The 15,406-nt window shown below is 45.5% G+C and overlaps 1 protein-coding gene across 3 annotated transcripts in view; it reads right to left on the reverse strand.

Annotated features, from left to right (window-relative positions):
• Positions 1-15,406, reverse strand: part of PKHD1 (PKHD1 ciliary IPT domain containing fibrocystin/polyductin) — a 250,395-nt gene that overhangs the window by 145,479 nt on the left and 89,510 nt on the right. For all 3 annotated transcript variants that reach the window (XM_081855438.1, XM_081855439.1, XM_081855440.1), the window contains 2 exons: positions 10,116-10,272; positions 490-702 (listed from right to left, as the gene is read on the reverse strand). In XM_081855438.1, the coding sequence (XP_081711564.1) occupies positions 490-702; positions 10,116-10,272 (370 nt within the window). The remainder of the gene's footprint in view (positions 1-489; positions 703-10,115; positions 10,273-15,406) is intronic.

Below are 15,406 nucleotides of genomic sequence, written 5' to 3' on the forward strand. Positions count from 1 at the left end.
AATAAGACATCGTTTTCAGAACCTAATTCACTTGTCTTGGCTCTGTCCTAAGTAGAAAGTACATAGGAAGATGCCTTATACTAAGTCAGACCACTGGAACTTGGCTGCATTGCCTACACAGGCTAGCAGCTGCTCTCCAGGATTTCAGGCAAGGAGTCTTCTGGAGCTGCTAGGTATGGAATCTGGGACCTTCTGCATGCAAAGCCATGTTCTACCACTGAACTCTGACCCTTCCACTACAGGAAGCTGAATATCATGAGAATAAAACCATCCTTACCTGGAGATGCTCTATTGCAGCACTAGGGACAGTGCAAATAATTCCTACACCTTTTTATAACGGAGAGTGGATGTTCAGGGCTGCTGCAATATTCCACAGTTCTCTTTAAGAGAGAATCGAGTGCAAGCTATTTTAATAAACTGGAAAATATGGGTTTTGTTAACACTGAGCATTTTTTACACATCTATCACACAATTGTGGCTAAAGCTCACCGTGCATAGAAAGGGTTCCGTTCCTCACAGCCAGAAATTTGGCCCCATATGGAAAGGATGCTGGAGAGTGCAAACTGCCCCGGAGGTGGAGTTGGGCTTTGCCACAGAAAGGCTGACCAGGAGAGCCAACCCAAAGTTCTCCTCCATCTGACACCAGAATGTAATGAGCATGGAGCTCTATTGGCCCAGGGCCAACAAACACAAGCTTGCCTCCTGAAAGAGAAACAGCATTAACAATAATTATCAGTAGGAAGGTGTAGTCTCAGCAACATAGCAGAACTGTCTTGTTCATTATATAATCTCCCCACTATCCCCCTGCCCCAACAGAGAAGGCAAACATTACAGTTTTCCAAACATCTCCGCTGACGAACATTTCAGTTTTTCTACGCAATAAACCCAAAAGTAAATGCTTCGGTTTTCGAGCACGCCTCGGAAGTCAAACATGCCATGCGGCTTCCTCTGAGTGCAAGATCCTGAGGCCTAGCTGTCGGCTATTTTCAGTTGTCGAACGTTTCAGAACTCGAACAGTCTTCCGGAACAGATTACATTCAAAAACCAAAGTACCACTGTATCTTCAAAAAGAAAAAGAATGAAGCAGCTCTCACCAGGTCATTATGGGAGGGTTTTCAAAGACATGTTGGTAAAAAAAGAAGCTATCTGCACCAACTCTGTCCACAATCCCAGTCACCTACAACACTGTGATAATCTGGTCTTTAAAAGTGAATTTTTGCTTGTATTGGTTATGTCTTGCAGTTTATATTTAATAAAAACAACTACATTTTATTCCTTGTCCCACTCTCTACTATGCTTGCTTGCTTGCTTTATTTATTTGTTTATTTGTTTATAACAAAATCCGAAACATAATAAACATAAATTTCAATACAAAGGAAAACTCTAACATACTTTGCTTTCAAACTTTTTCTTACCTGAAATTAGGACTCTCATCGCCCCTGGGCCAATCATGTGTCCCGCAGCATCCTCTCACCCCGAAAAAAGTGGGGTGAGTACATGGCCTGAGAGCACAGCACCAGCACTCTGGGCTCATTAGAGGGTCATGTTGGAGTGCTGGACCTTCAGCACTCTGGTGTGACCCTGCTCACAAGTGCCAGAATCTTTTGGTCCAGCGCTCAGGCACAAAGACTCACCCTAGAACACCGGACCAAAACATGGGACATCCGGAAATCAAACAAAAACTGGGATTGGCTACTGTGATTCCAGGATGTCCCGCTTAAAACAGGGCAGTTAAAGGGTATACAATTTACATTGGGTAGTATACAAAACAGAAATGGAGATGCCATTGGACTCCCATTCCCACCAGTCCCCGGAAGCATGAACAATGGTAAGAGTCATGGAACTGCGGTCCCCTACATCTGAAGGGCCAAAGTTCCCCATCCCTGATATAAAAGATCTTTTCCACAAAGAGAAAATCTTCCACAAAGAGAAAGTTAACACCTTTCAAGAGAGCAAGTCTCTTCTGGAGCTTTGCAAAAATGGAACCAAAGATTTTTAGAGCCCTGATTTACATATGAAATAAGGAGAAAACCATATTTCTAAACAATTGTGTTGTTTTAATACTTCAGGGTAAGTCCTATTGAACTCAGTTGGGTTACTTCTGAGTAGACATGTATAGGATTCTGCTATTACTTTGTCAGTTAATACAGTTTGCCAGATCCAGTAGCCTGAACGAGTTTTGTGACGTGCATAAATCTTCATACTGAATATGTGAGTACCTATTGTCAAAGAACAAAAGCAGCATTTTTGATCTCACTTTTAACTCCCAGGTTTCATCATTTGAGGCCGGTCAACTCCATATCAGATACTACAGGTTATACAGAGCCAAGTCATCATTTTACTGCACTGAAAAATAGCCAGACTGCTATTTCAGGTTAGACTTAAGTGTGTGTGTCCACTATGAACATGAATAATTGCAAGCAGATATGGACACGGGCTTCACAGGTCAAATGCTTTATTTGCATTCTGAGGAGAATATTGTAGCCTATATAAAATTAGAACAGAAAGCAAACCAATTAGACTACTGTACTGGAATACAGTGGTGCCTCGCAAGACGAAAAGAATCCGTTCCGCGATTCTCTTCGTCTAGCGGTTTTTTCGTCTTGCGAAGCAAGCCCATTGACAGCTTAGCGGATTAGCGCTATTGGCGGTCTAGCGGCTTTTAGCGATCAGCTGTTAAGCGGCTTATCAGTGGAACAGCTGATAAGCGGCTTAGCGGCTTAGGAAAGGGGGGGAGCGAAAAAAACCCGCGGGAACTCGCAAGATTTTTTCGTCTTGCGAAGCAACCCCATAGAGAAATTCGTTTAGCGAAGCGCCTCCAAAACGGAAAACCCTTTCGTCTAGCGGGTTTTCCGTCTTGCAAGGCGTTCGTCTTGCGGGGCACCACTGTATATGAGTGACCTTTTGGCCCAACTAAAAATGATATCCAGTGATATGCTGCTACTAATCTTTAAAGAGACAACCAGCAATCCTTTTCCTTCAGTGAAGGTAAAAGTAAAGGGACCCCTGACCATTAGGTTCAGTCGCAGACGACTCTGGGGTTGCAGAGCTCATCTCGCTTTACTGGCTGAGGGAGCCGGCATACAGCTTCCCGGTCATGTGGCCAGCATGACTAAGACACTTCTGACGAACCAGAGCAGCACACGGAAACACCGTTTACCTTCCCGCCAGAGCGGTACCTATTTATCTACTTGCACTTGATGTGCTTTCGAATTGCTAGGTTGGCAGGAGCAGGGACCGAACAACGGGAGCTCACCCTGTCGTGGGGATTCAAACTGCCAACCTTCTGATCGGCAAGCCCAATCTCTGTGGTTTAACCCACAGCGCCACCCACGTCCCTTTTCCTTCAGTAGGTTGCAGTAAAACTCTTGTGTTCCTGGAGTAACTTTGCTTGAACTGTGTGAGCCAGTGTGAATCCTGGGCAGGTGGGAGGGAGGCTAAGGGAGAAAACATGTGAAAAACCCTATGATGAACTGTTCATACCATATGACTAAAACACAGTTTTTTAAGGGGGGGGGGAATTGAAAGTGTTTGAAGCTATATGGGGGGAAATAAAGAGCTCATACAACCATTGTCAATGTATGTGATAAATGCAAGGCTAAATCTATTTTTCAGGTGATGCTCAAAGTTCTATTCCACTTTAAAAGAAGGGAGCGCTGCTTTCTCTCATTGCCGTAAATTTTGTCCTTTTGAAAATCCAGACACTTATTAAGAGCCAGAGTGCCAAATGAATAAGCATAAGGAAAAAGGAAAAGAAATGACGGGGGGGGGGTCAAATTCAAACCCCTTGCCTGATTTAATTACAACACTTTCAAAGTTTACAAGCATTTAGGTCCAACTGTGTCTTAACAGCTAGTTCTCTGAACTCATCCCTTCCTGAACTCTGTTAGTACAAAATAAATATGCAGCTACTGCCTTGCAGGGTTGGTTTTTCCATTGTTTTTAAGCTGCTGCTCATTCTTGCTTTCATAGCACTTGACCCCTCTTCTAAGAGCAGAAAAGAATGAATATTACTCAAGCAAGTGTTTGGCTCCAGCTCTTCTACTGTTTGTTCTGGCTCTCCAAGAAAGCAAGGAATATCTTACATATGACCTTAGGGTAATTCTGTAAAAATATCAATGAACTAGAGCAATGACGGCCTTCCTACCAAGCAAAATAAATACAATTATACCAAAAATAATCACTTCTATATAGTTACAAGAGAGACATTTCCCAACGCACTCTTCCCCCTCATATGAGGAAGGTAAAGAGAAACATCTCGAGGCTGATTGATGCTTTGAGAAACCATCAAAATTACCAGTCATCTCAAATAAACTTTAGTCTCTACTCCCAGGCATTCCCCCTTTAAAAAAGAAAGAACTTGGTTGCTCCCAAGAGGAGGCTATGCTGCAAAAGTCTGTGAAATGGAAATGGAAATCGGCCAGGGAACATGCCAGCCTTGTAGGTATCGCACAAGGGGCCACTCAGCCATTCCTCCTTTCCTGGGGTTTTCTTTTGTTTTTATTTCTGCTGCTACATATCACTTGCGACTTTCTCCTGAACTAGCATCACTGTTAGATTGCATATTTCCATTGGACACGAGAGACTACACAAAGCCTCAGCAAGAGGTAGCAACCGTGTCCTTTTGCTGCACTCAAAATATAACAAAGTTAATGTTACCTAGGGGAGAGTCCCACAGAGGTAAAGGTAAAGAAAAACCAGAAAAGTCTATCTAACAATTAGCAAGACTTAAACCTTTGGAGATTTGCTCTTGTGCATAACGAAAAGAAAGGATGATTTCAGAAAGATTGGTGAGATTCCTGGGTGGGTGTTTGAGGCCAGCAATAGGAATTTCAAGGAAAGTAAAAAAATAATGCAGATGAGAAATTCAGGACAGGAGGATGATGACATCAGTACCATACTTTTGTCATTAGTTATACTGGTCAGTCTAACTTTGTGGATTTCTTACATGCACTATATAGCAATTTTTGCATTACATTCATCCAGCTTGCGTTAAACATATTTTTTCGCCAACTGCAGATCCACAGCACACTAGGGATGCCAATTCCAGTCCCAGTTAAGCAAGGCATTTAAACAGGTGCTGGATTTTTAATATGCAAGTGCTCCCATTAGAATTCATAGAACTCAATGTGTGCTTAAAGCCAAGCAGTGTATGAAAGCACTTTTCTGGATCAAAGCCTTCCTCCCACTCCGAGTTATACACAGGCAGATGCTTGAACACTCTCAGTCAGAAATCAACTCCCCAAACTGATGTCCATGTTTCTTGGCCATCTGCATGTGTGCCCATCTGTTCAGATGGCATGGGCTCCCTTGCAAGCTGCTTGGACTCCTTCCTGACAGTACCAGTGCCAAGCAAGGGTGATTTAATCAGCAGCTCGAATAAGGCATCTCTTCTGGAGGAAAACTGCACCACATGAACAGAAATGAAACAGCATCGTGTTTGGTGTGGTTAGTCAAATGTGGCTGTGTGTGCCAAAGAAAACAAATGCCAGAGAGGAAGAAAGGTTATGACCATAACATGAAGGCATTTGTGCTTGCTCTGGAACAGCACGAATGACAGTGGGTGTTCTGTATATTGGGGGGTGGGCTCCCTATATATTACACAGATTATAATTTATTTGTATGGCCTTCAGAGAGATAAGAAACAGCAGTCCTGCAATGGGTCATAGCAAGCAATCACTGCCTTGTCTCCCCAGTTGTTTAAGCAGTTACTCAGGCAACATCACTATTTGAATTCAGGGTGAAGTAAGGTAAAAGAGCCCTGGACAGTTAAGTCCAAATGAATTCATCTCTGCTTTCAAGCTGGAGGAGTCGGAGTTTGTCCACAGACAGGTTTCTGCCTCATGTGGCCAGCATGACTAAACCGCTTCTGGCACAACGGAACACTGTGACAGAAGCCAGAGTACACGGAAACGCCATTTACCTTCCCGCCACAGCGGTACCTGTTTATCTACTGGCGCTGGTATGCTTTTGAACTGCTAGGTTGGCAGGAGCTGGGACAGAGCAACAGGAGATCACCCCATCACACAGATTCGAACTGCTGACCTACTGATTGGCAAGCCCAATAGGCTCCGTGGTTTAGACCACAGCGCATTATGATGACATCTGATCTGTAGAGGTCCAGGACTATTTCTAATATCAACTGAAACGTTAAAGCTAAAACAACCTGGCTGCTTATTATACACAGAACCTGCTCTGCAACTTCATCTGCAGCAGCTGCTATGGGAAGAAGTGATTAATCAGTGTCCATATTTGAAAAGCCAATACAATAAACCGATTGGCTAATGAAGGCACGACATTTCAAGATCTGGAGGAATGAAATGGAGGGATGGTAAGAAATGAGGTGAATTAAGGCAACCATCAATCCACACTTCCCATGTGTGGAGTGACTTGCCTGGCAAAGGTGGTATCTAAGAACAAATCTTAGCACAACAAAGCTGTAATTGTTTTGGAGAGTTCCTAGAAAATTTAAGGGCTTTAATATTCGGAGAGCAAACAGAGTTGGCTCACACATGCATGTTCATTATCTGATGACTGCAGCATCAAGTGACAATTTGCACATGCAGACAGACCTGTCATGTTGTCTCAACCACACACTTTACCCATTCCACTGCCAGTCATTGGGTTATGTAACAAAGCAATGAGAAACCAAGCAATCACACCAAGGCTCTTATTAAACTCCACCTGTGCCACTTCTTACATTGTACAAGTAGAGGAAATGTACTGATCAACCATTTTGCTAAAGCTTTGCAGAAGTGGAATGCAATTTCTTTTGTTAATAGAGCTAGGATTAACTTTCACTGAGGCACCAGAGAAGCCTGGGATGAATCTTAGCAGCTGCCAAAGATGCATATAATCAACTTTGTTGGCTAATAAGAGCTGTAGGAATCTCATGCGCAAGCTGTTGCCTCATCCTTGGCAGGTCTAGAAATAGATGTGTACATCCTGTACTGAGTCACAAATCAGAATTTACAAAGATCTAAGGTACAGAAAATCAATCAACTGATATTTGATGGGATTTTCTTCCTATACCAACTGAATTCCATCTGAATGGCAAACAGGTATTTCTCCTTTGTACATAGCTTTTCCAAGACTACAACAATCCTAGATACAACATATAAACAGAAGGTAAAGAAGTTTCCTTCTTTAATAATAAAAACCACACACACACAAACATATATACTGAAGTAGACTGCCCATTAGTTGGTGGAATTTATTTGGGGGGTTTTTTTATAAAAAAAAATACATCTCTTGAAAAAAATTAAAACATGGTCATTGCTAGAATCATTCTGTCAGTATTTAAATTATAGCATTTTTTCATGATAAAAACTGAATACTAACTAAAAACTGAATCCAAAATTATAACTGAAAAGGTTTGAGCAAAACTAAAAAATGGATTAGATAAATGGGAACTACATTCAGGCAATGCAGAATAAAAATAATGAAGATGTCTAGTCAGTGAAAGCATTATTTTTTTTTAAGTCGAGCTACTGGCTTCACATGGTCAGTTCATACCCATGCAGATTTTTAAAAAATAATAATAATGGAATTGTGGTGCGATCAGGACAAACCTGCCTCTGACTTAGATATAGAACTTGAAACTTTACTTTAAAAGGATTGCCAGCAAATACTGGAAGAAAACCAAACAACAGCAGCCTGCCTTCCGCAGCACTTTGATCTCCAGATGCCAGCAGATAAAACTTTTTTGTAGAATTAAGCCTCATTAGCTGCTAACATCTTCAGATGAAGATGATGAGAATTGCTCCGTGGAAAAACTGGAAATCAATAGGTATAAAACTGAAGAATTAAAATGCTACCTTCAAAGCCCTGTCCCCTATCTAAACCTTCTTTTTTCCTGTGTCTTTTCCCACAATCTCTTGATAGAACTATCTTTCAACAGAACTGAAGGAAGTTAGCTGAATTTCTTCACAACACTCTGCCTTAACAGGGCTCCTCCTTCGGGTGAAAAACACCAACTTCTGTTTTTCTAACAAAAGTTACAACACCATAAATGAGACGCAGTGAGAACCTCTGAAACAGTGTGTGACGTGTGCGCATGTATGCGCCCACATGCACAAGTTTGCATGTGTATATATTATGTGGTGCCGTGGTTTAAACCACTGAGCCTAGGGCTTGCTGGTTGGAAGGCCGGTTTTTCGAATCCCCGCGATTGGGTGAGCTCCTGTTGCTCAGTCCCAGCTCCTGCCAACCTAGCAGTTCGAAAGCATGTCAAAGTGCAAGTAAATAAATAGGTACCGCTCCGGCCAGCTTCTACAGGACATTAAATTGATGGAATGCCTACCCCACCCTTCCTCCAACATGTGCACGGTTCTCCCCTCCCCCATTTTATCTTATCACCCCTGCAAGGCAGTTTAGGCTGGAGAGAACAGCTAGCCTAAGGTCACCCAGTAAGTTTCGTGACTGAGTGACTATTTGAATTGGGCTCTCCCTGGTCTTGCTCCAACCTTTTAATTATGCCGGCATGCAGCAATGCAGAGCAGCACAGAGTTTCCTCACCTTCCAGATACGTTTTAGAACATGCACACACCATCGTTGCCTTTTTACACAGCACACGTTGCTGGACGTGTGTGAACTGGAGCTGTTCTCTGAGAAGCACAGCCAGGTCCAATGAGAAATGCAACAGTTCATATAAAACCAGCTCCTTCCGCTCTCAGACTTTGGGAACATCATTACAGCCAGGAGCACAGACAGTAAGAGCTTGTGTATGCGCTTGGGTGCAACACCTTTGCTCCTCTGTGGCCTCTCCCACCTCAAGGCATAGCCACACTGCAAGCACAGAGTGGAGTGGGCGTATTGGTTTGTTTCTGTTTTACTGTGTATTTTGTGTTCTCATTTTGTATTTTTACGCTGTGATCATTGGACAAAGGGCGGTATACAAATTTAATAGAGGAGGAGGAGGGGGAGGAGAACCCCAGCAAGTGCTAAAGGCCCCCGCTTATTACTCCCGCTTATTCTTTAAACATTTCTCCCATGATGGCACCAACTCACTTTCCCTCTCCCACCTTCTCCTTTTCCCACTGGATCTGCTTCTTCCTCACCCACTGCTAGTCCCTGTTCTCGACTGCCACTATGCCAAAGTCCATTGCAATTGAAACAACCACACATTCTTCCCCAAGCTTCCATTCCCCTGTTGCTTACCTGCTCCTATTTTAGATTGGGATGTGGGTGGCGCTGTGGTCTAAACCACAGAGCCTAGGGCTTCCCGATCAGAAGGTCGGCGGTTCAAATCCCCACGACGGGGTGAGCTCCCGTTGCTCAGTCCCTGCTCCTGCCCACCTAGCAGTTTGAAAGCATGTCAAAGTGCAAGTAGATAAATAGGTACCGCTTGGCAGGAAGGTAAACAAGGTAAACGGCATTTCCATGCGCTGCTCTGGTTCCCCAGAAGCGGCTTAGTCATGCTTGCCACATGACCCAGAAGCTGCCTGCGGACCAAAGCTGGCTCCATTGCCCTATAGAGCAAGATGAGTGCCGCAACCCCAGAGTCATCCGCGACTGGACCTAATGGTCAGGGGCACCATTACCTTTACCTATTTTAGATTAGAACATCATGCATGTAGATGGTGCTAAGCCACCGTAATAGTAGCATTGAACGATTCTATAAACACATTGCCTTGGATCTTAAAATAAGTGTAACTTAAGGAAATTCCTGGAAGAAGGCTTCCTTTCCCTTTCATTCCTTTCCTTTGCCCAGGGCCACGTTGGTCAGAAAGGCCCCCTTGCCCTCTAGAGAAGCTTTTCAGGGGTGGCATGGAGAAGAGAGGACACTTTCTTCACATTAACTTCCTTAAGTTTATTTATTTTAGGTTTCAAGCTAATGGCATTCTGACACGCAGGCCTCAGAGGTGGAAGCTGCAAGGGGCAACATGAATTCTGCACACTTAACTGCAGCAGCCTATTAGTGAGACCACTGCTGTTGTTACTCTTTCATGTGCAGGTGTATAGTGAAACAAAGCAGAGAAGTATCTTGCCCCTCAAGCAGCACATACATAAAATAAGAGGTTTAAGTGTTCATAAAGCAACAGAATGAAGCAAATGAATAGATGCCATTTCCTTCCTATGGGGGGGGGATAGAAGAGGACGAAATTCGCTCAGACCTTTGACATGAAGCAAGTTAAGGATGCTTGTGCTTGTATCCAAGAACAAAGTCTGGCCTCTTTCTACTGTGACATTATCGCCATCTTGTGGTTGGTGCCCAGTAAGCCAGCTGATGTTCTTTGACCAGAGTCCACAAAATTTAAGAGGGAAGGTGCTCTAAAAATGAAACAGAAAGCAAAAATGGTTAGCAATACAAACTTTTTTTTGGGGGGGGGACATGTTCAGCTAGGCAGATCATGGAATCTTTCTTTGGCGTGTCCTGTCCTCCAGGTGATGCAGTCATAAAGTCAAGACCAAGGGAAGAAATATGAGCGTAAGATTCTTAATCTCAAGGTTGTGGGTTTGTGCCCCATGTTGGGCGAAAGCAGTGCTTTTTTCTGGGGGCACTCAGGGGTACACATTGCTGGCACCTTTTTTTCTAGAAGGAAATCACTGGGCAAAAGATTCCTGTGTTGCAGGGGGTTGCCCTGTTTGTGGTCCTGTCCAACTCTACAGTTCTGTGATTCTATGGTCTTCTTTTGCAGAAGGCAGAAGTATGAAAGAAGTATGAGCTGCAGGTACAGCAAATCAACTCAAGGATCAGCCAAACTGGCATCTCATCAGAGCATCCAGGAAAGGCCAACTATCATCCCTGAGAAAACCAGGAAACAGAAAGAAGGAGGTGGAGACTGAGATGCCACCCCATGCCTCAGTTCATAAATCTGCTCCTTCAGCTCCTCCCCTCCCTCATATTCAGAGGAACTAGATATTATCCATAGGTGGGGAGGGGGTGTTAATTTTTTTGTTGTGGTGGTGGTTTTGTTTTCAAAATCAGGATCTTAGAAGACAAACACAAATGGCCTAATTTATTTTATGGTTTGATTTTAGAGAATTTGGTTGATTTTATGGCTGTTGTGAACTGCTTTGGGGACACTAGTCGAAAAGCAGAATACAAATCTGGTAAACAAGCTCAGAAATATATTTTGCAACCCTTGTCCATACTCTAGAAACATTCTGTTAAGTCTGCTGCAAGGCCCTCTGTGTGGGAATGCCATTGAAAACAAACCAGAAACAGCAACATGTGCAAGGCTCATGTCCCAACCGGGACAAGGGGCAACTTGCACAACACCAATTTGAGTTCAGCTATTATGGTTGCCTGTAAGTGTCTAAGCCCAGTTCAAAGTGTTGGTGCTTAAGTTCAATGTCTTCTGCTATAATACTTCCCATTCTTTCAAATCTGCTGACAGGACTCTGCTCCAGATTTCAATCTTCACCTACATTAAGTGGAAAGATCAGTCCATGTATTTATCATCCATCCCTAAGCTAATGTTGTGAACCCATTGCATCCCATTTGCACACTAATCTGTAGGGGTTTTTTGTTGTTGTTCTGCATATTTTATCATGAAATATGCTGTTTAATTATGCATTTTATCCCAATGTATGAATTTCTAAGTGCATTTCACCCACACTTAAATATGTTTTTTGAAACAGGAACTGTATCATCGAATTCAAAGAAGTGAGAAATCAGGAGGATTAATATATTCCAAAACACACATTAGTCTAGGACAGTGTTTCCCAACCTTTTTTGGGCAAAGGCACACTTGTTTCATGAAAAAAATCTCGAGGCACACCACCATTAGAAAATGTTTAAAAAATTAACTCTGTGCCTATATTGACTATATATAAAGTAACTCTCTTTAATAGGAATCAAATAAACACAAAGAAAGTATTTTATAATTACTTTATTATGAAATAGTAAGTACCGTATTTTTCGTCCCATAGGACGCTCCGTCCCATAGGACGCACCTACTTTTTTGAGGGGGGGAAATAAAGGAAATTTTTTTTCCCTTTATTTCCCCCCCAAAAAACCAGGTCGGGGAACAGTGGGATGGCGGTGCTGCGCCTCCCTGCTGTCCCCCGAGCTTGTGGGGCTGGCCCATGTCTGCCTGGCGCGAGGGGCGCTCTGCTTCAGGGCGCCCCGCGCGTCCGGCGGCAGGCTACAGTCCGCAGCATGGGTAACCCTCTGTTTCAGGGCGCCCCATGCGCCCCCCGGGTGCGCAAGGCTTGCCAACACGAGCGCGGAGCACGGGGCGTCCTCCGAAGGGCGCCCCGTGCTCCGCGCTGCCAGCTGCCGCCCGCAAGCCTTGCGCTCCCGGGGGGAGATCCCCCGGGTGCGCAAGGCTGGCCAACACCAGCGCGGAGCACGGGGCGTCCTCTGGAGGGCGCCCCGTGCTCCGCGCTGCAGGCTGCTGCCCGCAAGCCTTGCGCTCCCGGGGGGAGATCCCCCGGTGCGCAAGACTTGCCAACACCAGCGCGGAGCACGGGGTGGCCTCCGAAGGGCGCCCCGTGCTCCGCGCTGCCAGCTGACGCCCGCAAGCCTTGCGCTCCCGGGGGGAGATCCCCCAGGTGCGCAAGGCTTGCGGACACCAGCGCGGAGCACGGGGCGTCCTCCGGAGGGCGCCCCGTGCTCCGCGCTGCCAGCTGACGCCCGCAAGCCTTGCGCTCCCGGGGGGAGATCCCCCGGGTGCGCAAGGCTGGCCGACACCAGCGCGGAGCACGGGGCATCCTCTGGAGGGCGCCCCGTGCTCCGCGCTGCAGGCTGCTGCCCGCAAGCCTTGCGCTCCCGGGGGGAGATCCCCCGGGTGCGCAAGGCTTGCGGACACCAGCGCGGAGCACGGGGCGTCCTCTGGAGGGCGCCCCGTGCTCCGCGCTGCAGGCTGCTGCCCGCAAGCCTTGCGCTCCCGGGGGGAGATCCCCCGGGTGCGCAAGGCTGGCCGACACCAGCGCGGAGCACGGGGCATCCTCTGGAGGGCGCCCCGTGCTCCGCGCTGCAGGCTGCTGCCCGCAAGCCTTGCGCTCCCGGGGGGAGATCCCCCGGGTGCGCAAGGCTTGCGGACACCAGCGCGGAGCACGGGGTGATGGGATGTGGGACGGAGCTCGCTCCCCGCCCGCGTGTGCTCGCCGCCGCCGCCCCGCCTCTCGCCGCCCGACTCGCCCGCCTCCTTCCCACGGCACACCAGCCGACGTCCCGCGGCACACTAGTGTGCCGCGGAACACCGGTTGGGAAACACTGGTCTAGGAGGTGCAAAGCTGCATCCATTCACATCAGAATTCACTGAAACAGAAATGCATAAATGCTCCTAACAAGAGTAAGGAGCAGTGACTTCTTTGCCCTGGCAGATGCAATATTGGACACATTCCCCACTCCTTCATCACTGCATGAGTCTTTCTCTGCCCTGCATGCCACTCTCTTCAAATTCCAGTTTAACAGGGAGAATTCCTAAAATTAATTTCAGCATGCAGTTTGCTGCAGCTTTCGTTTCACTTGAAGCAAATGTTACTGATGTGTACAGACATTTTGGCAAAACATTTGATAAAACAAGGTGTACAGACAATTAGATAAAACATTTGAGTTATTTGACTGTATGGATAAAATTGTATAAAGATTGCTTTGGTGCTCTTGCGACACTCAAGTGAAGTGATAAACACACAGCACAACACAACACAACAAATAAATATATATAATACCATTCTTCTGAGATGTAGCAAGTGCCGCAGGAGACAGAATAGGGATTCGAGATGACCTTAGCAGTTTGGAGAACTGGGCCCAAGCTAACAAAATGAATTTCAATAGGCCAAATGCCTGGTTCTACATGCAGGCAGGAAGAACCAGATGCACAAATATAAGACTGGGGGGGGGGGGCACGTGGCTTGCCAGTAACACATGTGAAAGTGATCTAGGGGTTTTAGAAGACCACAAGCTTAACAGGAGTCAACACTGTGATGCACCTGCAAAAAAGCTGATGCTACTCTAGGCTGCATCTACAGAAGTATTATTATAATTTTTATTTACATTTGTATACTTCCCATTACCTAAAGATAACAGGGCGGTTCACAACATAAAAATACGGAATTTAGTATAGTGGACTGTCAAAAGTCATAGGCCTGTTCTATTCTGCCTCAGTCAAACCACACCCGGAGTCCTGTGTCCAGTTCTGGGCACCTCTGTTTAAGAAGGATATTGACAAGCTGGAAAGTGTGCAGAGGAGAGCAACCAAGATAATCAAGAGTCTGGAAACCAAGCCTTATGAGGAACGGTTGGGGGAGCTGGTTCAGCCTGGGTAAGAGGAGGCTGAGAGTAGATAAGATAGCCATCTTCAAATATCTCAAGGGCTGTCACTTTCTGTTCAGCAGAGAGAAAAATGGGCTAAGTAGGGAGAAGCTAAATTAGGAGAAGCCACAACTGAGAAGCATAAAGTCTGCAAATCATCTTCAAAATTCCATTGTGGGTGATTTGGAAAAGTTTGAGAACATCACCTAACAATTGCTAGTTACTAAGTACTGTAACATGTAATCCTATTTCTTTCTAGTGTTCAGTAAAATACTGAATAAAGGGGTGCTTTTGTTTATCCTAAATATTACTGAGAGTTGGATTCAACTTACGATTCCTGTTGGTTATTTCCACCCCTCCCCCCCCCGCCCCCCGTTCCTGCCCCCACACACCAGAATTGGATTGGGATGGTGGGGTGAACCCCTATAGCAGCACATGGGGAAATTGCCAGCAAATGCAGCAAAACATCAGCACTCATTAGCTCAGTCCCCTCCCAGTCCCCTCAAACCAATCTGCATGTTTATAAAACCTACCAAGTGATAGCAAACTTCCAAGCTAACGTAAATGAAATGAAAGTAGTTGCTTGGTGGGGCTCTGTCCAAGCAGCAATTGTTGCCACATACAACAGAACTGAAAGTCGTCATCATCACCCAGATTGCGTCTAAGTCAAGAAGCCCTATTCCCTGTTTCCTCAGAGAATTGATATAAATAAGATGGGAGGAGTCACGATACAATTGGTTGATTAAAAACCCTGTAGGGTCAGGCGAAGCTACATTGAGTCCCCTGTCTCTGTGGGATGCCTCTGGGAATGGACACGGAGTGGAGATTTTTGTGCAAGTCTGAGAGTGTGTCCACTACACATTCGTACCTGCACAGCTGAAGCAAGCATGAAGAGGGGGCGAAAAGCAGCTGTGAACCCACAGAACTACACTTGTGGAAGAAGTGTGTAAGAGGGCCCTGCCTATACGAGACGGAGACAGCTGAACTCAAGAAGGGCGAGGTACATATCTGTCATCATCCTCAGTAACACTGTCCAAAGGCAACAGGTGCAAGGCAGAAAACTGCGCAGTAGCCAAAGCCTGGTATGTCTCTGGGCCATTTGCATTCCCAATATTTGGAGGGCATCTCATTAGTAGATTAACAGGTGTGAAAAATAAGAAAATAGGTGCCATTCCTGGAATATTGCTGACTGAACTAATT

Source organism: Podarcis erhardii (assembly GCF_964252035.2).
Source record: "Podarcis erhardii genome assembly, chromosome: 3".
Taxonomy (NCBI): Eukaryota; Metazoa; Chordata; class Lepidosauria; order Squamata; family Lacertidae; genus Podarcis; species Podarcis erhardii.